Consider the following 24,049-nt stretch of genomic DNA (forward strand, 5'->3'; position numbering starts at 1 on the left):
AAGAGATAGGACCCAAGGCTGATGCCAAGGAAACCTCTCTCTTCACCCACCCTGACCCCACAAAGAATGACTGCGGTGCTTTGTGACTCAGAATGTGCAGACATCAGACAGAGCAGGCCCCACATCAAGCACCATCAGCCACTTCTCCTCACAGATGGCCTCTGAGCTTGGTAGGAGCCAAGCAGACCACCCCTGAAGACAGGGCTGGGTGGCCAATCCCAACAGCACAGGCAGACAGCTGCTGCAAGGAAGAATATGTTCCATTCCTCTTTTTTTGGCCAGGGTTTGGAGGCACAGAGATGAAGAGCTCACCCTTCAGAGGGAAGCTGCAGTCCTACAAGACATCTCCACTTCGTGTGAGAGGTGCAGTCCCACCAGACTGCACATGCTCAGGGCCAGGTATTACATTTCCAAAATAGCTCTAACCGGTAGCAGCTACTTTTGTGCTGGCACACTTGAGTTCACACTAGGAATGACATTAAGATGTTTGAATGGGGTTTCTTTGTGTTGGGTTGTTGTTTTTTTTTAAAAAAGCCTTAACTGAAATAATCACATTGGTAAAACTTTCCAAGCCACACTGGCTCGCACAGGAAATCTGTGAGAGGCCAGCAAACAGCAAGCCATGCATTGTTTCCACCACTGAGCACACGTGGCCTACAGAGCATGGCAGGCAGCTGAGTCTTCTGCAGGACTTTACAGTGTGGGTCCAACCAACTAACAGGTTGGTGGGATCCCTTGGATGCGAGTGAGCCCGTGCTGTGGGAAGCAGGGCTGGGTATGTCACAGCACTGCATTGTTTGTCCCCTCCTGGAAACAGCGTTAGGAAGGCCTGAGGTGGGGAAGGAATTCAATAAATTCCTGATTGTGTGACTAAAACACCACCAGTATAAAGCTCAAACTGCCATTACAGATGCTTTGTGAAGTCCTGTCCTGTGTTTTGGGCAATGCAGTATCTTTACAAACCTGCCCTGAAACCTCTTATGCATGCAGTGGTCATAATGTGAGCTGATCAGAACATCCTCAGTTTCTTGCTTGGTCCTTTTTTTTTTTTTCCCCAGTCTGCTCTTCCTCTTGCAGCCTGGTGAATTGCAAAGACCTACAGCTTCCAGTGAAGCCTTAGGGGGGAGGTTTGTTAAGGTCCAGGTTGGTATTCCAAGTCAGGTTGAGGGAGAAAGTTTGAAATCACCTCCTTATTAGTAACTGCCCTGCAATAACTGTTCAAACACAATTTGGTGTCATGAAAAAACTCTCCACAGTTTTCGTTCCTGTGTGGAACAAAAACAAATGCTGAAAACAAGAAAGAGGTTGTGAAACAGAATTATCGACTCCAGCCTGATCTAATTGGCTCATGCACTGGTTCACACCAGACTGGTTACCACACACAGAGAAAAACACACCTCACTTCTATTTTCCTAGTGACACTAATCAAACTCGGTGTTTATATTAACCTTTGCAAGGACTTTGACTACCTGCTTACCTCTTTGATGCTTTTCATAGCAGATGTAAGACTGCTCTGGCACACTGACAGTGGTTTGTTCCCTTCATCGTTGTGATGACTGCAGAAGGGGAGGAGGAACAAGCACACCCACCCCCCACCCCCAAAATAAAAGGGATGAGTGACCTTCATGGCAGGAAGGAAACGCATGTGTCTGTGTGTGGAGATAGCAAAACAAGCAAATATTTCCCTCAGCATTCCTTCCCCTCATGAACACACCCATTGCCTGGAGCTACAGGAGGCAAAAGTGTGTGGGAGCTTTTTGGTAGGGTGTTGGCAACACATCTGCACCCTCATTAGGGCATGGAGGTGTGGAGGGTGGCAAGGAAGACCTGAATTAGAGCAGGCCAACAGGATTTGAGTCACCGGGATGAGTTCCCTTGCTCCAAAGCTGCCCAACTGCCCCGGGGCAGAACTGAGCCTGGGAATATCCTCACCCTTGTCTCCCACCTCAGTTCTGCTTGCAGTTGCCTTATTCTTAGAACACACTCCCTGTGGGATCATTCCCACCAGTTTTATTTATTTATTTTCTTATCCACTCCTCACCCCCCCCCTCTCCATTCTCTCCAGAAAATGCTCAGCTGAGAGTCCATCCTGCTGCTCATTGTGAATCTGATTTGGCTGGCTGCTTCTGAATGCGACTTCGTGAAGTGACTGTGGAAGTCTGCCCTCCCCTGCAAGAGAAGGGTCTGCATGGAGGTTATGGTGAACTCAGGGGAGCAGCCTCTGCTCTCCCCAGGCGTGACCCACTTCATTTAGAAACTGTGAATTGGTTCAGCTCTCCTACATGGGATCCACCTTCTGTTTTTTACCGGCGTGCCGTGCAAACAAAAACTGATTCTAAGGGAGAAGAACCACCTGGACTGAAGCTGTCCACACAAGAGGAGGCAGATTCCACCTGCTTCGGGCAGAGAAGAAATGACTGTCCAGGAGGCAAGGTGTTGGGGGACGGAGCCCAGAGAGGGAACAAACCCAACTGCATTTTCATTGCAGCAGGCCCCAAAACCACCCGCTTTTCCTTAGTGCTCTTCTTGCACTCTGAGGCTGCAGCCACCAGAGGTCAATGTGACCACATCAACCTCAAGCAGCCGTCGTTGGGTACTGCACAGAGCCTCTATGAAGCTGGGACGACAAACAGAAATATGAAGTAGCGAGTGTTTTCCACCTCCCAGAACACAGCTTTGGGGTAGATCTGCGTATAAATAAGCATTCAAAGCATTAACCGCAAAGTGACCTCAGCACTATCCTGAAAAAAGAGGCTTGAGAATGACAACATCCCCCAAAGGTATCCTGCAAACACCCTGAATTGAGACCCTGACACTCACCTGCAGTCCTGCAGGACCCCACAGGTGTTCCAGCCACTCCAGGCATGTCTTATACTGCTGGTTTCAGTGTTTCTCAGGTGTTCTCACCAGTCCCAGACCTGACCTGTTAGCAACAAGTAGAAATAGGTTACCCAAGCTCCCAAGTCCCACTTTTGCTCCCTGGGGAACAAGCTCTGTCCCAGAGAACGAGGTCTGCCACAGATCCAGGCTGGCTGAATGAAAGGAGTAGCTGAACTGCAGCCAGAGGAAGGCGCATGGGTTAAATGAGCAGGGTCATCAGTCTGAATTAGAAGTCAGACCAGAAAGATGGCACTGTGCAGAAATCAGTATGTCTAGATAGTTTTGTAACAGCCAGCCATTGCTCCGCACTCCCACGTGTACATTTACCTTCTCTTCTCCATCCCACATGTGTCCTCCCCTAGACCTCCTCAGTCACTGAGATGCTCTTTCCATTCTGGACTAGCAACTCTTTTATCAGTGATGTGGACAGCCACGTAAGTCAGAGCAAACAAAACACTCCTGTTCCCACTCCAGCAGAGCTCTAGCCTCATCTACAGCCTTGTGGGATGTCAGGTTTCCCTAGAGGAGAGATGTCATCTTCTCCAAGAAGACTCCACTGAACTACAGGGTCATCAGTAGGCTTGTGCCCAAAGCCAGCCAGCTACCCAGACTAAGCATGTTCCCACCATCTCATATAAGCTCTAGTGTAGGGTGGGAGCAAAGACAGATGAAAGCCTCCTCCCCAAAACGATCAAAGGCCCATATGGTTCCTCTCCTGAGCTGGTACACAAGCATACCTAAGGTCTTTGGTACATAGGGTCCCTGAGTTGCTGTCAGGCTGAGACTGGCCAGATGGTGATGGAGAAGAGGCAGGAGGTGGTGATACCACCCCAAAACATCCATGACACTGATAATGTGCCATGCAGGGGAAAGGGACAGACTTCACATGTTGGAGAAGGAAGATTCTGCCCTCTCAGAACACTAGCAAATCTGCTCCATAAAGCAACAGACAACATAAATTAAGTCCCAAAAAAACCTCTCTTCTGTTACAGCAGTTGGAGCTTTGAGGGCACTGCCTGGCAATGTACATGGGGAGGCATGTTGGCTTGCCAGCCTACAACCCATCAAAGTTCCAGCAGCAACTGTCAGGGGATAAATCCCAGTTCACCTGGGCACCTGGCCTTGTGGTTCATGGTTTAGGCAGCAAATCCCAGCATGGTGGTTTTCTAGCCCGGGGAATACCTGACTGCCCTAGGGAAGGCATTGCAGCTATAAGAGAGGAAGGCATGCTGAGAATTCGCTGGGCTTTTAGTAGGCCAGGAGCAGGCCAGGACCTTTTCCCCTTGGCTGGAGAGCAAACCCGTCCAGGACACAGACAGGAGAATGACCTACACTCATGCTAATGGGGCCAAAGTCTCTCTGTAGGAGGCCGTCAACAGCCGAGTGCCACCCGCACTTGTAACACTGCTCCAGAGCCATAGGGTGGCACTAACCCACCATCCAACCCCCTGAAAAGGAGGTGGCTGGGCAAATTCCAAAAGATTTGGGTCAGCCTGTCCTTCTGCTGGAGCCCTGGCGAAGGAAAGGATGTGGAGAGCTAAGGGCTGTGCCTGTTCCTGTCACTCAGACCTGCCAGGGCTCCTCGCTCCTGACTGCTGAGGCCCTTCCCAAGCCTTTCCACTTCAAAGATGCTGGACCCACACCAACACCCACCCACTCTGCCTCCATCTCTGCCCTGTTCCACACTGGGCCCAGCTATTCTCATTCTACAGCTGATCAGAGGTCAGTGCTGCACTGAGCCAGGCCCAGGCTTACCTGCAGGGTAGCAAAGGGGCCGTAACTCCCCTGAAGGGGTGTGCTCTCCTGGGTGTCTGCCAGAGGAGGGTCAGCACCCCTCAGCCCATGTTCAGCATGGGCCAAGGGCTACAGACCAAAGCTAAGACCTGACCAACTGGGTACAGATGTGATCTCAGCCAGAGTGCTTAGGTGCTGGAAGTGAAGGCATGAGCAAAACATCTTGGACCTCATTTCCTCCTCTGCATACCACTATGGCCACGCCAGATGCTCTAGAGGATGTGACCTTAGATAACATGGGAATTCTTGCAGCCCTTCTGCCTGCTGAAGCCATCATGGCTGAACACAATGTGATTTGTAACCTTCCCCTAAGCACTCCTTCCATGCCTTGCATTCCCACAGCTCCCCATTCCTGTGTCCCAAAACCAATATACCCAGCTGTCTTCTCAGCTTAGCCCCAGTGTCCCTTTCCCCTTCAGACCATCCTGCAGAGACCAGCACCACCCAAAGAAAGAGACAACTGGGATGCATGAAAGCCTGGGGTGCAGCAGGAGCCATGCCTCGCTTCCCAGGAAGCCAACCCCAGCCTCCACACTAGACTGGACCTTTGCAAGCCCCAGGAACATAACCCCACCCCCCCATCCGAGGAGCTAGATGCCCATTATCCCTTGGGAAGGAGTCACGCCCTGCCCCGGGGATGCAATCCCCAGGCTGAGAGCGGCAGACAGATGCTAGCTGGAGCCCGCCCAAGAGCACCGAGCTTTCCAAGTCCTTTCCCTTTCTTGGGGGTCTGGTAGTCACATAAACAGGAAAAGCCCAGCCCTGCATGGCTCTGCCTCCCTCCCCTCCTCTCCCGTGCCTGCCGGCGTGATATGAGCCCTAGTGTTGGGCTGCTTGGCCCCCACGGGAGGAGCTGCCGCCTGGCCCCTGACCTCCAGGCTCCGCGTTTCCTGTGGCAGCTGAGGAGGGAGACGAGGCCCCTTCTTCCAGACTTTGGGGCTGGGCGTAAAGAGGGCCTCCATGGTGGAGAGGAAAGGTTGTGGCAGTCCTTTGCCACCCAATGTCCGAGGAGGCAAAGAGGCCGGCTGTCCAGGGAGAGGTGGGAGCATTGATGGGACAGGAAGCCTCTAGCCGAAATGACAGGGCGAGGGCTGCTCTCCTGCCCTGACCCTGCTGCCAGCTCTCCAAACCCTTCTTTATCTCCTGGCACTTATTTTTGAAAGCTTTGCGGCCTTCCCTCCTAAAACCAAAGGCAGCCATGCCAGGTCTGGGCAGCTGCCCAGGAAGGACCAGAGTGGGTGTCTGCAGCAGAAGGATGCAGCTCCTCTTCCAGCTCACACTGTTGTCCTTGCAGAGGTCAGCACTGTTAACCCTCAGCAAGCTAAACCCAGCTGCAAGAATAGAATCATAGAATTGCTTTGGTTAGAAAAGACTTCTAAGATCATCATTTCCAAAGGTGCCCATCCTAAGATGAAAAAGCTGAGCCTAGCTCCCAGGACAGTGTTACCTCTTTTGCCCTGGTCCTTCTAGGAAGAGCTAAGCTAAAAGAGGGATCCCCTACCCCTCTGCATGTCTTCCCTGGCTCATCACGGGGGACAAGACTGAAATCTCCAGAAGTGAGCAGAAGAGTAGCTGAGCCATGCTGCAGACATTTGGCTTGAGAGGCAGATCCCTGTCCTCAGGGTCCTGGTCCATGCCTGGGCTCTGTGCCATCCCTGGCTTGTTAAAGCCAAGGATGCTGGCCAGTTGTGATGCTCGCTCTTCACAGTCTGGCGGGAGGTGCTGGATGCCCAGAAAAGCTGGGGGGATGGGGGATAGGGAGGGTGGAATGGCATCCCGGATGGAAACCTCTGGCATGCCTCTGCACTGATCTCCACTCTGCCCTGGAATGCGCCCGCCAGCAGCATGTGGGAAAGTGGAGTCAGCAGAGACCTTGGATGTGTCAGCTCCCCGGCTGAGTAAACAAGAGGAGCCCTGGCAAGCGTTCAGCCCCAAGCATCCAAGACCTTGAAAAAAAAAATGGGGCTGGAGACAGGGAGGTTCTTCTGTCCCTTTCTTGCTCAATCCCTGCAAAATACCTCCAAACCTCTCCCCTACCTCAGGTGCTAATGCCACCTCCTCTAACACCCTAGCATGTCTGGAGAAGAGTGGGTTGAGACTCTCCCTCAGGTGTTTCCAGCACCCAGTTGTCAGATCTAACATCCCAGGAGGAAACGGCCCCTGTAAGAGAGACTGAGAAGAAAAGAGGGAATCTGGAGAAGAATGAGGTGGGATAAAAGGGTTTATCACCCCCCACCCCTGCCGTGCACACCCATCATTGCCCCTTAGCTGTGTCCCAGAAAGCAGGGAGCACAGCGCACGGATGGAGCTTCCATGAGCAGTATTGGCACTGCCTCAGCGAGTGTGATGGTGGCTGGGACAGTCATGCTACAGCTCCCAAATAAATACTTCCCTGGCCCCAGCTGGGGACATTCCCATTGGAGGATGCCAGCTCCAGCCACTCTCCCTGCTCGTTTCACGGGCTCAAGGAGAGGCTGCAAAACAACAGGTTTCCCTAGAGCCTGTCGGAGATGTCCTCCCACCCCCCTTGGGATTGCCGGCATTGCCTCCCTTGTCTTCTCCATAAAGTGCACCCACGCTAGACAGCCCCTCATCCCATCTCCGCCCAGGCACAGGAGCCTGGTTTGGGATCTGGGGAAGAGGGATGGTCTGTGGAAGGTCCACCTGCATCCCACCAGGGGACCCCATCATCTCCTAGGGGGTGAGCTCCCACAGCAGCAGCACTGGGAGGCTGTGCCCAACTTCTGGCCACCGTCCCACGTCCCCTATCACTTCTCGACAGGCCCGGACTCCCAGAGAATGAGCCATTGTTCCCCAGCCCCGCGGCCTCTTCCTGTCCCCACAGGGCTGCGAGACAAACAAAAGCAGAGCCAGACGCTGTGGGGAGGAGGCTGGGCCTGCTCCCCTCCTCCAGATCCCGCAGCAACCCCGCAGGCAAGGCAGGCAGGCAGACGGATGCCCGCCTTAGGGGAACGGGCAGGGACACCCCTATTTTTAGCCGCCTCTGCATCCCCACCCCCTTCCTTCCGTGGGCCAAAAATACACGGGTTGGACAGGCAGGCAAAATCATTACGATAGAAGAGTTGTCCAGGCCTTGTGTTCTACCACCCCCCTGGCTTTCACCTCTTCCCTTTGACCAGGACAGGTTGCTCATGAATGGTTTCCCTCTCCCCCCATGCATCACTTACCTCTTTTTCCCCATCCTTCCTTCCCTATATCCCCACATCCTCTCTCTGCCCCCTTCTTCATCCCCACACCCTGCTCCCCATCTTCTCCATGGATGCACGCCCAGTCAGTTCACAATCCCCTCTCCCACGCTATGCCAACTGTGGGGACCAACTTCCTTCTCTTGAGAGCTCCCCAGCTCCTCCTTTCCCCAGAGTGCCTCCTCCTCACACAATTCAACTCCAAAAGGCTTCTTCCTCCCAGAATCTGCCACCCCCTTCCCAGTTTCCTGCTGCTAGTCCCCTGTGCACCCTGCCTCCCTGTGGCATCCCTCCTACTCTCACCATCTCCTCACCTCTGCAACCTCCATCCCAGCTCCCTCCAGCCTGCATGGGCTTTAAAATCCTGCATGTGTGCTCCCTCTCCTTATCCTCCCAAGGGAACATATTTGGGGTAGGGCAAACAGACCCCCAGATGCACCCACAAACAGAAAGGTGCTTCTCAAACCATCAAATTAATATCTGAGCTCCCCTCAGTCCCTCTTGAATCTCCTTAAGGTCTATGAAAAGGAACTGGAGAATCAAGTGGTGTTTGGGGGGGTTGTTTTGGGAAGACATAATATACATACATAAATATATACATATATTTACATCTCCTTTCCCAGTGCCTGGAATCACAGAGGTGTTTCCAGGCCACAGGCAGCTAGTTCCTGGATTGCTTCTGGTTTATGCAACATCCTCCCTCCCCCTCCCAGCCTGTCCCAAACCCCCCCTTCCCCTCTTTGCGCCTGGGGAAAAGTCGACAGGAGAGCACAGATCAGGGACTGTTCCAGGGGCTGTTCCTCCATCCTGCCTCCTGCAACAACCCCCAACACCCCTACAGCACCCCTCATCCCCAGCCAGAGAACAGGACGGGCATACAAGGAGGAAGCTGGGGAGGGAGAGAAGGAGGTGGAAGAAGGATGAAAACATTTAGAGGAGATGAGCAGAGGGAGGGAAGCAGCCTGCCAGCAAGCCTGGGAACTCATCCCTACCTCCCCATGGGCTTTGGCAAACCCTGAGGCTCTGAGTTTCCAACCCAGCTCCCAGGAAAAAGGGCCCTCCACGCCCCCTTTGCAAACAGCACAAGCAGGATGTAGTCAGTCCCATTCCTTTGGCTTCCTGCTGCTCCAGGGAGGGGAGCTGGAGGAACTGGTGGGGGAAATTAGAAATGGGCTATTCCACCCCCTTCTAGCATGAGTGGGTCCAATGCTTCTGCCTGCCCTGTGGTGCTCACCACAACCCACCCCCAGTGGGTGCTTCCCCAGTGCAGCACTAGGATGCTGGGAGCCACACTGATCTGATCCCTCTCCCCCATTATCACAAAGAGTATGGGCAATGAGTGGGGGAACTTCAGCAAAGCCCCAAAAATTGACTGAGCCTGGCCCAGCACATTCCTGGGGATGCTGCTGGAGGAGAAATCATCTCAGTGAAGAAACTATGGGGCATGAGGGATCCAGCACCCACACAGCCAGCACTGGCATCAGACCAGGGATGTGCTAGGCAGACACTGGGTGCCTCACACCTACCCCTCACCCCGGGGTACCACCTCCTGTCACCACCCCAACTTGCTCATCCAAAAACCGGCTCTGCCTCCAGCTCATCCCCAGGGAAGTGAGACACAGGCTGGAGACAGCATCAAGGGCCATGGGCTCGGAGCAGGGAGGAGGGATCTGACAGCACTAGGGTGAGGGGGAGCTGGATGAGGCCATGCTGGGATGCGTGGTGGGGCAGGGGCCCTACAGACACCCCTCCCCATCATGGCAGGGGTCTGTCCCCCACCTCACTGCTGGCAGTAATTCCCATAGCTGTGTGGTATGTGCCCTCACAGCTGCCGTGAGGAGAATGGAAACATCTGGAAGTCACCCGCAAATGAGCAGCACTCCCAGTTAATGAGGAAATATGAGCCGGAGACCCTGGGCAGCAACAGGATATCTGCTTCTTGTGTGCTGAGCAAGGCACCCCATTCCCATTCCTGTCTGCCCTTCTTCCCCTGGAAATCTCCTGAGTACCTGGAGGTGTGGGGCAGAGACTTCATCCCACTCCCACCCCCAGCATGCTCTTCCATCCCTGTCTCCATCCCTGTCACACTCAGCCATCCATAAGACCTCAACCCCATGCCTGAGGGATGAGTGCTGGAAAGGAGAAGGGGGACAATTTGCACAGCCCCGTCTTTGATGTTGTAGGAATCAAAGCAAATCCCCAGCTGGGAAGGCTGCGGGGGCACTTGTCTGCTCCCATGATAAGCTCGATGGCCGGTCTCTCTTGTCATGGTGAGACGGGTACTGCTGCCTGGGGCACAGGGTTACAGATGGGATGAAAGGTTGGGTGACAGGAGGTAAATTAGGTAGCCAGGCGCCTGTGGTGATGGGGCTGGGAGGGGTCCAGGTATTACCTCCTGCCCAGGGCACCCGTGGGTGTGGGCACAGTAGCTTTGCAGCACCGTCCAGCCCCACAGCCACCTCACATTTATTAGCTGAGGTGGATAAACAAGCTGGGAGGCAGGACTGTATGGATTCACTTTCCAGGCAAATGTATAGAAAATAAGAGGGTCTTGGGAGGGACAGCCCCTGCTAGGTTATAGCCAGAGAGGCTGCACCATCTCTGCTTGTACCCAGGCAGCCAATGGCCAGGATCGGTATTGAGTCCAAGAGCCAGCATCTACCCTGGAAGTGTCCCCAGCACTTCAGTGCCAGCCCCAGAAGGACAGAAGTCAGAGCCATGGCCATAAGATCACAAGACTGGGGGGGGAGGGAGGGCAATAAATAGGGGGGGATTTCCAGCAGCTTTCCTGGAAACAGAGCCTGGCCTGAAGCGCAGAGATGCTTGCAGCCGGGGTGAGGAGGAGAAGGTGGAGAGGCAGCTACCCCACAAGGAGCAGAGCATGGCCCCTGTCCCATCTGGAAGAGATTTGTTCTGCATTCCCCGGCGGCGGCGGCTGCCGTTGCCCGGGCTCCGCTCCCCACCGCAGGGCAAAGGGACAGGGTGAGGGGAGTAAGGAGGAGCCCCTGGGGCAGGGGGGAGAGATGCCCTGGCAGGCCACGCAGAGGGAGGTGACCCAAAGTAAGTGTCTTTTCCTGCCTCTCCCACTACCCCCGCTGGCTTCACTCTAAGCAGGACATGTGGGAAGAGATGCCTACCATACCTTTGGCAAGAAGGGAGGATGCAGGTCAGGATTTGTCCTCCTTTTCTCACAGGTTGCACAGCTCATCCCTCCTCAGACCTGAGCTCCCTTTGAGACGTACCACTAGAGGTACTACCAACATGCATAGTCCATGTGCTCTTAATCCCGAATGCAGAAGAACCCCACAGAAGGCTGAACACCCAGCTATTCCATTTGACAGAGGAGAAGCCTGAGGCATAAAGGCTGACACCCATGCCAAAATCCTACTGCTGCTTAGCAAACCTCTGAGCAATGACTAAGGTGCTCCTGCCTTGGCACCCCAGCACAGGCCATGTGAGCCTAGTGAGAGGCCATTTTGACATCTCCTCTGCAGACATCTTGTCATCCCTTCAGCCAGGCCCTGCTTAACCCCAACAAGTCTCATCTCGCCTTCACCAGCAAACCCCTCCCTGTTCCTCCACAGGGCCTGAAAAGGTGCTTGTGCCTGGCCAAGTGCTTCCCAGCAAAGCCACTGAGCCTCTCCTGGAGCCCATGAGGGTCACTGTGGCACTGGTGGTGCTATACCCACCAGCAGGTTGCCCCTCATAGGCACTGAATCTTCTGCCCTGTGACCATCACAGGATAAAGCAACAAAGTGTGACACCAAAGGGATATGGTGTCCTATGTATGGGCAGAAACCCTCCCTGGTGCCACCAAGGAGCACCTCCTTGAATTCATCCACTGCCACCTCCTCCCCCTGGTCTGATGCCATGCTGCTGATAGGGCGCTTGTTCTGACCCCATAACACTTGTCCTGACCCCATAACACCCACCTGGCCCACATGGCCTTCAGGGAGGCTGTCACCCTGCTAACTCGCAACCCAGCTTTACCCCACAGGCTTCTGGCACGACCATGCACCCCCAGAACCCATTCCTTGCTGGCAGCACTACAGCGTGGGCACTAGGGGACTTCCCATCCGACACGGCATGGGATGACCCCATTTGGATACATTCGGAGTCACACACATGGAGGGGCAAACTCCTTTCCTTTGCCACCCCAGCCAAGCTCCCCTAACCGTGTTAGCCAGTGACCTGGGCTTCCCCCTTCTCCCAAATCCACTGAAGTGAGTGCCCGGGATCGGGAGGCAGCCGACGCCGGAGGACGGGAAATGGCACTGGGGAAGCGGGGCGGGGGCGAGGGGCGGGGGGGGGGGGGGAGAGAAGTTCCTGAAGTTTTCTGTCCTGGATAGTTGGAATAAATCTCATTTTCTCTGGTCTCCTTTCCGAGGCGACGATTGGCTCGGCAGCGCTGCAGCCCGCCCGCCTCCTTCCCACGTCCCCTCCCCGCCCGCTCCGCTCCCTCTCTCCCGTGGCATCGGGGCGTCAGCTTGGGAGAGCCAGCCTTGGGGGGACAGCCGTGGGAAAAGGAGAGGGGGTTGGGGGGGGCACACCTCCCCTTTCTCCCCCCTGCTCCAGGACGCAGAGAGCCCGTAACACTCTTGGAGAAAGTTGCAGGGGCCTCACGGGGAGCGTCTCCCAACTTTTCAGCCGGAGGACGGGAAAAAAAATAATAATAAGCCTGGTTCGCAAGAGGTAAATCCTGAAAGTTTTGATTCCTCAGTTTCTAGAGATGGGGGGGGGGGGGGGAGGGGGGAGCGGGGGAGGTTCAAGAGGGAGGGATAGCAAGGAGATGGAGACGGGAAGGATGGCGAAAAAGAAAGGGAGAAGAAGGCAGGAATGCAACAGGAAACCGGGAGGAAGGAAAGTGGGAGTAGGGAGAGGGGAGACAGCCTGGAGAGGGGTGGGGGGAGCCAGGAGAGAAAGGGGGCAAATAAGGGGTCCCAAGGAAGGGGGAGAGCAGCAGGGCACCCCCCCTTTGGCCCCCTGCTCTGGTTACCCCTCAACGCCCCACAGCTCTTGGCACCTTGGTGTTGGGGGTTTGGAGGAAGAAAGGGAATGCTTTTGGGCAAGGGAGCAGGGAGAGAGTGGCTGGAAATCACCCGCCTTTGGAGCCCCAGCCTCTCTCCACGTCCCAGCGTGTCTACTTGGAAAAATACCCTTGTTATACAGAGAAATATACATATGTATATATATATGTAGTTATATATAGAAGCCAGCAGTGCGAGAGTCAGCCTTAAGCTTGTCTGCCTACTGCCCGGCACTGCTCCAGAGGAGCTGGAAGAGGCCCAGCCTGGCCAGCCGAGCCCCTTTCCCCCTTCCCTAAAAGCCTGTCCCTGCCAGCTTTCCCCATCCAAGAACAAAGTGACCCAACTGGGAAGGCTCTGCCTCCCTTCCTCCAGGGAAAGGGAGGTTTTTCAGCACTCGAGAAGGCTGGGAAAGCCTTCTTGGCCGCCCACAACCATTTCCAGCCGCTCTTCCCCCTGTTGAGACCACCCCAAATATCTCCTCGCCCTCTTTTGGAGTATGTCCCCTTTGGGGGGTGGGGGGGTGTAAGGAGAGGAGGAGGAGGGAAGAGGCTGCTTTCAGCAGCTCCAGCCAACTAGACATCTGGATTATTTTCCCCCCCTTTCTGGTTTCCGCTCATCCCAGCAAGCAGAACAGCTCTAGCTGTTCCTGGTGAGTGGAAAACCAGTGGAAACCAGCTGAACTCAGGGGGGAAACGGGGGAGGCCCAGCCGGGAGGAGGAGTTGATGCTGGCGGCTAATCTTTGAGGGCAGGGGGCTTCCCAGAAGAAGCAAGGAGGGAGCTGGGGAGAGGCTGCCGGGAAATGGGAATTAGGACGGGCTGTGGGCTTGTGTGCCGGGGGCTGCCAATGTGGTGGGCTACTGGACAGAAGTGGTGTCCACGTGGCCAGGCTGCTGGTCCCCTTGCCCAGTGGAGGAAAGGAGAGTGCACAGGTCACCCTTTGCCTGCAGAATCACGAGTTTTACTGGCATGGAGGAGTCTGCTTGGGTGGAGGGGAGATTTCAACAGGGCACAGCCAAAGCAGAGATGCATCAGAGACAGAGGGAAGGAGGGGAAAAGAGGAGATTGGAGGGAGAAAAAGGCCCGGCAGGCCTGCCAGAAACCTGCCATCCTGGTAGGGTTGGGCACCAGCTGCCTCCCTCCCTCTGTCCTCTCCCAGTGCTTGCTGCCTGCCAGTATGCAGGGAGAGCTGGGGGCCAGGAGGTGCTGGCTTGCGTCCCCACGGTGGCCAAGGGACAACGAAGGGGAAACATTTCCCTCCTCTTGGCTCCCAGCTCAGTAGTTCTCCAGGCAGGGAGCAGGGATGGTATCCTCTCGCACCCCCTTTTGCCTCACCTCCCTGCCCCATTCCCAGGATGATGCCAGCCCCAGTCCCCTACAGGGGTCTGCAGGGCAGCTATGCTGTGTAAGAACCTGAGGTGGGCTGGTGGTCCAGAAGGGTGATTCCTTCAGATTAGCCTTGGTCAGTGCAGCACCTGCCCCACATCATGTGGGCACCACTGCTGAAGGGCACAGTCCCCACTTTGGGCTTCTCAGCAGCTCCAATGCATGGAGGGAAAGGAAAACTTGAGGGCTGTAACTTACCTAATACCCCTTCCTGGGGGACCCAGGGACAGCTCAAAAATGGGGTTGCATCTGTCTCCCTTTGGTCCCAAGCCCCCCATGGTGCTGCAGTCACCACCTCGGTGGCTCTCCTTGTGCTCCACAAGAGCCTTAACCCAATGGCTGTGGGTGGGCTTTTGCCAGAGGGAGGAAATTGCTCCCTGGTTGTCCTTCCACCCCAAATCTTCCATGTGCCTGGCCCATCCCAGCTGCGAGGCAGCACCCCACAGCCTCCATGAGCAGACTCCAGGAGGCAGACTTTGTCGTGGGCAGCAGAAGCCAGGGAGCTAGGGGCCAGCAGGAAACCAACCTGCAACCGTCCTTGCTGCCAACAGCCACTGCCACCCCAAGAGGCAGCCAATGGTGCTGGGAGCCGCAGGGGGGAGGTTTGTTTTCCCTTCCCCAGGCATTAACCCCTGGCAAGATAAGAGGGGCCCGGGTGAGCAAACAAGGCCAGAGCAAGGCAAAACCACATGTAGCCAGGCAGGAGAGTGGCTCCATGCCCAGGGCTCCCCCTCGCCAGAGGCTCTGCCTCCCTGGCACCGCCTGCCTGCTCCGAGGTGACCCGGGGACAGGCAGGGGAGGCGGGAAGATGGAGGAAGCCGCGCGGGGATGGGGTCCCAGCATGCAGGAAGGGACGGATGTGAGGCTTCTGTGTCGCCTCTTGGCACGCGGCCCTCAGAGCTGGCCCTGCTGAAGGGACCCAGCTCCATCCTGCTACCCCAGCCCCCAAGCAGGGATTGAGCCCAGAGAAGGTCACATCCCCAGGCAGACACCCAGACCACTGATGCTCTGAGGTGTCCTGCACCCCGAATCTTCTCCTTTTCCCCCCACCCTCCAGGACCTGCCTGAGCACAGGGATCCATCCCAACTTCTCCTTCAACCTCCAGCAATTACCTCCTTTGCTGTGCCTCAGTTTCCCCTGTCCGATAAGCAGCTGCCCTCCCTGCACCCCCAACTCCCTGCCTGCTCCAGCATGACTGCACAGCACTCAGTGACCCAGCCAGAGGAGGACAAACAAACCAATATACAAATATTGCATTTTTCCCCTCCCTGCTGCCCTGCCTTCACCAGAAGCACAGAGTCCCAAGGCCTCACCCTCCCCCAAAGGGTTCATCTGAATAGCAAAAAGAAGGGAGAGGTTTCTCTCCCCGGGAGTCTGGACAGCTGGGCAGGGCACCCCTCTGGGAGGAGGAGTTGCCTGGGAGGGAAATCCTCAGCCTGGGTTGTGGTGTGGGTCTGGCAAAACTGCTTTGCAGGCAGGGGAAACTGAGGCACACCACGGGAGGACAGCAGGGTGAGGGAGAGAATGTGTTTTTGGGGAACTTTTTCTTCCTCCTCAAGAGGAGGACCAGGGGAAGGGGACAGCCAGTAGCAACGTCCCCACCATTGCTCATGCACTGGCTCTAACCTTCCCAGCCAGTCCTGCGGTTACAGCCATCGGGGTTGGTAAAATCATCTCTGAGGCCTTCACTGTTTCTCTTGTCTTGTTTAGGTGGCCAACGAGGAGACAGAGGCACTTTCCCTGCCACCCAATCCCAAGCTCCTGTCACCTGCTCCCCCCACTTCCAAGAAGACAGTGGATTAAGTCCTAAGTCCACAGCCAGACACAGCTTCCAGTGGCTACCGCAGCACCGGGATTGACCCCAGACTGCTGCTCTGTGGGCACCTCTGTGCTGCCACTGTCCCCACCACCGGGGACTTACCTGCTGCGGGTGATTTCCTAAGCGTGACATAGTGAAGGGAAAGGGGGACAGGCACCCTTCCCACTCACTCAAAGCCAAAGTGACGTGAGCTGTCCCCGCAAGAGCACCGGAGCAGGATGAGGCGGCCGGGGATGTGACAGGCCACCCCAGTGCTGGAAGCCCGGCAAGGGCTGTTTTTTTGGAGCTTTTGCAGGAGCAGGGGTGAGGTGAGGGGTGCAACATGAGCCTGGGGAAGCTGCCGGTGCTCAGCTGGGTGTCAGGCTCCCACGGCAAGCGGCGGCTGAAGTCGGAGCTGACACCAGACATGATCAGCCCGCCACTGGGGGACTTTCGGCACACCATGCACGTGGGGCGCGGCGGGGACGTCTTCGGGGACACCTCCTTCCTCAGCAACCATGGCGGGGCTGACACAGCCAAAGGCAACAACTTCTTTGCCCGGACGCTGCGGCACGTCCGCCGGTCACCCCTGAGGAGGCGGGGTAGTGGGGGCCAAGCAGGGGCATCGCCTGCCCCCCCGGCCATCTCACCCATCATCAAGAACGCCGTCTCGCTGCCACAGCTCAACGAGGTGACATACGATGGAGGTGGTGGCCGGGGCTTGACCAGCAAGTTCTCCTTCAAAAGTGCCTCCAACAACTTCTCCAAAACACACCAGGCCTACGGTGAGTGAAGCATGGGGCAGAGGCCGGCACCCTCTGCATCCTCTGCAGCCCCTCTCCATCACTCCATGCCTCCGTTTCCCCAGAGGGAGTTTAGGTTCTCAGCAGAAACAGGGCGTTTTAGAGTCTCCAGTCCTGGTAATCCCCATGAGGAGATAGCCCTAACCTTGCTTTCAGCCATGTCCTTAAATGGTCTACTCCCAGGGTGGCCCCCATGGATGGTTGCTCCTCCTCTCCCTCATAGCCCTATACAGCTGGCAGCCTGTGTGGAGTAGCTGTAAGGGGGTCCTCCCCATCTCCCCCAGCCCTACACCTTCCCCGTGAGCATCCTTCCCGAGGAAGCCAAGCAAGTGCTGGGACAGTAGGGCAATTATCACACCAAAGCTGGGAGATCAAGGGGACCCATGTCGTGGTCTTGCCCACCTCCACACAGATGCTCCAACCCTGTCCTTAGCTCTGCCAACCCCTCTGTCTCCATGTGCTCCTCAAGGGACTCAGTTCCCCATTGCACTGACATCCCTCCCTGCCAGTCAGGGTCCAGGAAGGACCTTGGGGAAGGGTTTTGGGAAGGACGGGACAGCTGGGTGGCTCTTCTCTGACCTCACAACACTGGGCTGTGGCTCAGCTTTTCCTCAGGGAGAGAGGTCTGGAGCAGAAGGTCTCGGGGTGGGGGGATCTATGGGGATCTGCCGCAGCCAGGGGTGGTGGCTGCGCTCAGAGGGAAAGGCAAGCTGAGGCAATGCTGCCATCTCCTGGTCCCACCTGCCTGGCTCAGCCCCCACCGTCATCTTACCAAGCCCAGAGCCCACCTTGAGACCCTCCACTCTAACTCTGGAGATGTCCACACAGAAGCTGGTCTGTCCTTTAGAGACTAGCACCACCGACGGGAGTGTGACCTGCACCACTTCGGTGGCAGTGTCCCTTGTCCCCCGTATATCTAAGGCAGGCTTCATCCCACCTCTCTGTGCTCTCCCTCACCAGCCATCCCTTCTGCCTTGCAGGACTGGAGTCCGGGTTTTGCACCATCCCCCGTGTCCCTCGCCTGGAAAAGGCCCAAGAGAGCACGTTCCCCAGGGAAGCAGAGCTGAAGCGCTCCGACTCCCTGCTCTCCGACTCCCTGCTCTCCTTCCGCCTGGACCTGGGGCCCTCCCTGATGAGCGAGCTCCTCCAGGTGATGAACTTCTCTGAAACCAATGGGAATGAGGTGGGGGAGGATGACCCAGACCTCCTGTGTGATGAGGGGACCAAGGACGAGGTCCCTCCAGTATCAGGTGCATCCTATGGAAAGGACCAGGCAACATCCAGCTTCTGGGACCGCTCTGGGCAGAGCAGCCTGTCAGGGGCCAGCTCACTGCCAGGACTGTCAGCCCATGCCAATGGGGAGGCACACGCCATCAAGGGTGCAGGAGAAGACCCTGCCTGGGCTTCGGGGCTAGGGGCAACACCCAAAGGGACCCCATGGCAGGGGCACTGGAATGACTGCACCATCGAGGCGGGAGAGTTTGATCGGGCAGCCCAGGTCCTGGCCCGCCATTATGGTGGGACCAGCACTCCCCGGAGCTCAGAGAGGGGTGAGGGTCCCCGGCAGGCCCGGACGCAGACCCTGTGGGAGAGCCCCAGCAGCAGCTCATGGCGATCACAAGTGTCAGGAGAGAGCCGGTCCCCTGAGGCCACCTGGAACCAAGGAGAGGAGGAGGACGAGCTCTCCAGCCTGCAGGAGGGGTATGCTGGTGCCCGGGGGGCACGCAACAACTCCTTCGAGTACGCTGACGAGGAGGAGGATGATGAAGTCAAGGTGTGAATGGCCACCCCCCCATCACAGCCCCCTGCCAGAGGCACCTGTGACGGGGGTCTTCACCCTCCTCCCCATCCCCTCACCCTCTGCCACCAGCAGACCCAGAGGGCAACCTCCATGCCAAACTGGGGACACTGGGGGGCAGGAGGAGAACCTGTCTTTCGTGGTGCTCTCTGTGCCTGGGCCAGGCTGCTGTGGGGGGGGCTAGTGAGAGCTGTGCATCACAGCACAGGGCATTGCAGCCCTTCCCCAGCCTCACTGCCATTAGACTCCAAAGGGGCATTCCCATGTGCCAAAGAAACCCCAAATCCCTTCCCACCCCCTCCTGTTCCCCCAGCATCCTCTCTCCCATCCCTCAACCTGGCCCCACAAGCATGTCTGGGGACATGCCCTGTCCTTCCATCGAAGCCCCCAACCACTCCCTCTGCTGTTATGGGTGTCCCTCCTGGAGATATTCGCACCAATAGCTCCCGCATGTAGGGGATGGGGCCTCCCCAGCTCCAGCTGGTGCAAGATCCTCTCATGTAGGACATCTATCTACCAGGAGAGGTCAGCTAGGGATTCAAGGGGCAGCCAAACCCCACAGAGCTGGGCTTTCTCTTCTTGCCTCCCAAAAAATAAGTCATGAGCTCAGTGTTTCTCACCTCAGGAGGTGAGAGCACACACAGAGATAATCACAGGGGTCTTTCCACTTGCCTGCTGCTGCTGAGTGTCACTTAGGATGGCTCCTTTTTCAACCCCCGCCCCCTCGCAGCAGGGAGGGGAGGAACCTCTGGGCTGGCTGGAGGCAGAGGCGAGGCTGTCAGGTCACCAAATTCTGCAGTTCAGGCTCCAAAAATCCCTTCCTTCCCCCCTCTGCCTCTGCACAGGGAGACTCCCACTCTGCAGCCACTTGGCCCACACCCCCTCTTCCCCATCCTTACCCCTTCTCCCCGTTCCCCACGCGTGCACCCCTTTCCAGCACGCCCCTCTCCAGGGGTGTGCACGTAGGGATGGCTAATGCCCCATGCCAAGTGGCTCTGGGCGACCTGGCCTCCCTGGAACGAGCTGCCCCCCACGCTGCCCCGCGTGCAAACCGGCCCTCACAGAAGCGCCTTTGTGCCACGGCACGGAGCCGAGACGCTCGGGGGCTGAGGTCACTGGAGGGACCCTCACAGCATCCCCCTTGTTCTCCAGGACAGGAGGGGGCGGGCGGCGGGGGGAGATGCCAGGCCATGGCCACAAGGCTCAATCAGCTCCCACGCAGCTCACCCACTGCCCGGCTGCTTCTGGCAGGGAGCTCTTCAGAGCAGAATAAAGAGGCTTGGGCGTACACGTGTTGTGGATGGGAGTGCCACTCACAGTCAGGCCACTGAGGGTACGGGCAAGCCCATCTCCTCCTGGGCAGCTGCCTTGGGCTGGCTGGCAGCAGCAAGCCCGGGCAGGCAGCAGCTTCAAGGAGTCCCCAGCTCTGGCTACTGACACCCAGCAGGATCAGCCTTAGCACCCCTGCACCCTCCAGGGCAGGGACCCTGGCTCTCAGGACGAGGTGCCCCTGCCCTCCGCTTCCCAGACAGTAACACAAGCTCCAGACCAAAGACCCATATCCGTGGAATAGCCTTTCTGCCTCCACTCTGTATCCCATGCACTTATTATTGTCCTTATTAAAGCAGTTTTGATACTAATTTCTCCTCTGTTGCCTTCCCCTCAGCTGCAGTGTTCTTATTGTCTCCTTTGCTACATCTGCTGGTGCTCCAGCCACAAAATCCCATCCTCTCTACTCTCAGGAGGATTTTCCAGCACCTCTGGGATCCCTGGACTAACTAGCCCAGTACTTTGCTGCTCACAGTGTCTTAACACACAAACCAACCTCCTACCCACCCCACCCTGCATAGCACACAGGAGGGTGCAAAGCTTCCTCTCTAGCCTAGCAACAATCCATTTGCACCCCTTTTTAAAGCCAGCTTGGCTTCAGCCCTCCCAGACCATCAGACATCCTCTGCCTGTGTGCTGAGATCCTGCAGGTTGGGCAGCAAGGGTATGGAGAGGGAGAGACAGGGGCTCAGCCACCTTGCCTCAGACTGGAATCTCCATCAGATGCTCTTCTACTCTGCTCTCCTCCCATCCAGCCTGAAGTGCCCCAGTGTTTGCTGTCACACATCAGTCTCACTTAAGGCTGGAGAGACACTTTTTAATTATAGCCGTGGCATCAGATGATCAACATTAATTGCCTGTAGTCCCGTGTGAGTGACACAGACTGGGACATGCTGAGCCACATAACCCAACCTGAATGCTAGCCTTCCTTCCCATTGCCTTCTGCTGCCTCACTTTCACTGAGCAGGGTTGTGTGGAAATGTTGGAGTAATGGGTAACTCGGCTGGAATGTGCCAGCAGATAAGTGAGGTGAGATAAGAGGGAAAGTTGGAGAAGACAACTCCTTATCGCTGAGGAATGCTGGCTTAGGAGCACACCTGTGCCCCCTTGCCTGTGCCACCGCTTCATGTGGTACCATTCCTGCAGGAGGGCAAGGCACTCCTGCCTGCTGGCTGCGAGAGCTGCCAAGAGGAACCTGTCAAACCCATGCCCTGAGGTTCCCAAGCCAAACGCTGAATTACCCACTTTTGTGGCACCAGATGCCACATCGCTCTTGTCAATGCTTTTGTTCCCCCCTCTCTCTCAAAAATTCGGGTGCAGGAAGAAATGGTGCATTCTGATGAGATTACACAACCATTCCCTCAGCAACCACACAGTGTTCTCCTCCTGAACCCCACCTACAGCCCACTTTGAGCTACCTACTATCCACTCAACCCCACATCCTGGTCTGACTTGGAAAAGCACCTGGTGTTATCTGGGATCTATTTCCATCCAGAACGGGCCCCTTTGCCCTTTGTGGGTGGAAAAACCCTGGACTTTGACGTTGTCTCACACAGAGCCAGAGATCTCACAGAAGCCAGAGCAGCCGGAGCAAGGAGTCTCCCACTGCCTGGGTTTTTATTAGAGCTAGAAAGCAGAATCCATCAACCTAGTTTGAAGGAGGTGACCCTGAAGTCCCCCTTGATGCTCATGTAGTTGATCTTGTCGTAGCAATGCCGGTTGGGGAACTCCACTTCATGCCCATCCGGTAGTTTCACTTCGAATTTGTCTGCCTTCATTTCAATGGCGATCTGGGAGAAGAGAGGGGAGGAAGGGCAGGAATTTGGGACAGGGAGGAGATTAGGAGGTGAGCATCCAGGTGAAGGGCCTGACTGTTACACACAAGGGTCAGACATGGTCCTGACACCCTTAAGCAAGGTGCTGGGGGTTGAGCTGAGGGTGATGCAGGAAATGAGCAGTTGATATCAAGGGTCTGAGCAGGTATCTAGACTATGACTTGCAGACAGGATCTCTCCTGGGGCTGTTTCCCCTACTCAGATTGTAACATCAAGGCAATTAAACCCAAGTGTGTCTTTATGCACCACGTTGCTTAGATCTGCTCTGAATAGGGCAGAATCAACCTGACACCCCAATGCCCTCAGCAGCTTCCTTGGACCCAGAAAAAGGATCTTCACTGATAAACACACACAAGCAGACAGGATAAGGACACACCACTGATCATTGCAAATTAAAGGGATTGCTCCCCAAAGCCATCACCTCATCACCCCTTCCCTCAGAGCCAGCCACGACTGAGGAAACAAGCTTCCTCTCCACAGCAACAAGAATAGGACTGCTTCTAAATGCAGCCCTGTTAAAGTCTTGGGACATCAGATGGGGTGAGACAGCAACTAGGACAGCATCGCTGGCAGGAGGAGAGAGAGTACAGATTGGCAGCACAGATCCAGGAGCAGCAAGGACAGAAGAGCTGAGGGAAAGGTTTTTGGACATCACTACAAACTCTGGGAAGTTTGGAAATGGCAATCGAGACCAAAAACCCAAATGGAGAGGCTGTTGGGAGGGAGCAGGAGGTATTGGATGAGACTGGAAGGACTGAGGTACGGGAATCTGCTAACCAAGGGCTTTGCCCCACCACACACACACCCCACAACCCCCTGCTGGCACAGCCCCCTCACCTTGATAGTAGAGCCCTTGGAGAAACAGAGGTGATCATCACGATGCTCTGCCTCCCAGACTTTGGAGCACATGGAGTTGCAGACAATGACAGACTCATTGAAGCGGGGATTGAAGTGAAGTGCCAGATCTGACGAGCTGCAGCCGAGATTGATGTTGAATCTGTGAATGAACAGGAGGAAGGTCAGACACACAGGTAGCTCAGGTCTTGGAAGACCTGAGATCCAACACATGGCTCTGCATCCATCAGCATTCCATCAATTCCTCCATCACTGTGGCAGGTGCTTAATGGCTCCTGTTTCCTCATTTTTCTCAGGAACCAGGGAGCTGGCACGGTGGTGGCATAGGGCTAACTGAGCTAACCCTAACCCTGGGCTATGCTCACACCTTTTGTACCTGGCAACCTTGGAAAACCACCTCCCTCTGCAGCCCACCTTCAGTCTTGGCAAGTCAAAGTGGTTTCTTTGTACTTACTGCTCGGCATCATCAGATATCTTGCCCTTGATCTTCAGGCTGTCTCCAGTCTTCATACCCAAGTTTAAGATTTCCAATTTTTTCTAAGACAGAGAAAAAAATAGTTTGTGGGGCTCCTTCAGCCATTCCTCCCTGGCCACCAAAACTGAGAGGATGCTGCTCGGAGCAGATGCCCCAGCCAGAATAACATCTACTGCTCTCAGCTTGTGTTCCTCTCATGGCCAAAAACTCTGTGTTTGAGATCTTGCATGGGCTTCTCACTCAGTGAAGAAGGAGTGGGCTGAGTGAAACCAGCAAGCAAGAAGACATCAGAGGGAGAGGAGATGAAAACAGGCTTGTCCTCAGCAGAAGAAAAGGAGAGCATGACAGCAGAGGTACAACGAGGGTTAAAGCAGAGGGGCACAACCCAGGGTTTGGTGGGGAGCATCGCCAGCAACCCAAGAAATTCAAGTGGTGAGAGCAGAGGTAGCTGTGGCTTGCCAGTCCCTCACTCAGTCTTGCTGAGCTGGGGACCCTGGGTGACAGAGGACAGAAGCAACAGCCCTTACACCCATCTTTCTCCCAGGGCAAAGTAACCAGGCAGGAGGCACCAGCAGTATAGCTCAGAAAAGTTTTGCACAGAGGACCTTACATCCCTAGACTTCCTTATGGCTTACATATTAACAGCATCTCCGCCTCTGCAAGGCCCCACCAGCTGCTATTAAGCCAGGAGACTTTGATCCAAAGCTTCCCTGTGTACACTTCCTCTCATCAGGGACTTCAGGACATTTAACCAATTCCCAGCCCCCTCGGTGGGCTGCCAGTGGAGGGACCTTCACCTACAGCCCTCAGTGACGCTACTTCAGCCACCACATAGGACAAGCATCTTCCCAGCTGGCCATGGAG

The 24,049-nt window shown here is 55.9% G+C and overlaps 2 protein-coding genes and 1 long non-coding RNA gene across 3 annotated transcripts; 1 reads left to right on the top strand and 2 right to left on the bottom strand.

The window, feature by feature from the left end:
• Window positions 1-2,064: 2,064 nt before the first annotated feature.
• On the bottom strand, window positions 2,065-14,673 carry LOC127393435 (uncharacterized). Its single transcript, XR_007891458.1, has 3 exons — window positions 14,490-14,673; window positions 2,821-2,923; window positions 2,065-2,169 (listed from the first exon to the last, which is right to left on the bottom strand). It is a non-coding gene; the product is annotated as an uncharacterized LOC127393435 (long non-coding RNA).
• CDC42EP1 (CDC42 effector protein 1) lies at window positions 12,287-20,331 on the top strand. The gene is made up of 3 exons (XM_051638492.1): window positions 12,287-12,572; window positions 16,003-16,875; window positions 17,874-20,331. Exons 2-3 carry the CDS (start codon window positions 16,434-16,436, stop codon window positions 18,671-18,673), a joined length of 1,242 nt encoding a protein of 413 aa, XP_051494452.1. The 5' UTR covers window positions 12,287-12,572; window positions 16,003-16,433; the 3' UTR covers window positions 18,674-20,331.
• Window positions 20,332-21,585: 1,254 nt separating this feature from the next.
• LGALS2 (galectin 2) lies at window positions 21,586-23,792 on the bottom strand. The gene is made up of 4 exons (XM_051628411.1): window positions 23,713-23,792; window positions 23,165-23,247; window positions 22,693-22,852; window positions 21,586-21,810 (listed from the first exon to the last, which is right to left on the bottom strand). The coding sequence occupies exons 1-4, from the start codon at window positions 23,716-23,718 to the stop codon at window positions 21,664-21,666; spliced, it is 396 nt and encodes a 131-aa protein (XP_051484371.1). The 5' UTR covers window positions 23,719-23,792; the 3' UTR covers window positions 21,586-21,663.
• Window positions 23,793-24,049: the final 257 nt, after the last annotated feature.

Source organism: Apus apus, chromosome 1 (assembly GCF_020740795.1).
Source record: "Apus apus isolate bApuApu2 chromosome 1, bApuApu2.pri.cur, whole genome shotgun sequence".
Lineage (NCBI taxonomy): Eukaryota > Metazoa > Chordata > Aves > Apodiformes > Apodidae > Apus > Apus apus.

Bases quoted from the DNA above. Each gene is read 5' to 3' on its own strand.
- CDC42EP1 (XM_051638492.1), top strand. From the start codon at position 16,434: ATGAGCCTGGGGAAGCTGCCGGTGCTCAGCTGGGTGTCAGGCTCCCAC. The intron at 16,876-17,873 runs GTGAGTGAAGCA...TCTGCCTTGCAG, and splicing joins CAAAACACACCAGGCCTACG to GACTGGAGTCCGGGTTTTGC.
- LGALS2 (XM_051628411.1), bottom strand. The intron at 22,853-23,164 runs GTAAGTACAAAG...GTTCATTCACAG, and splicing joins ATATCTGATGATGCCGAGCA to ATTCAACATCAATCTCGGCT. The intron at 21,811-22,692 runs GTGAGGGGGCTG...CTCTTCTCCCAG, and splicing joins CCAAGGGCTCTACTATCAAG to ATCGCCATTGAAATGAAGGC.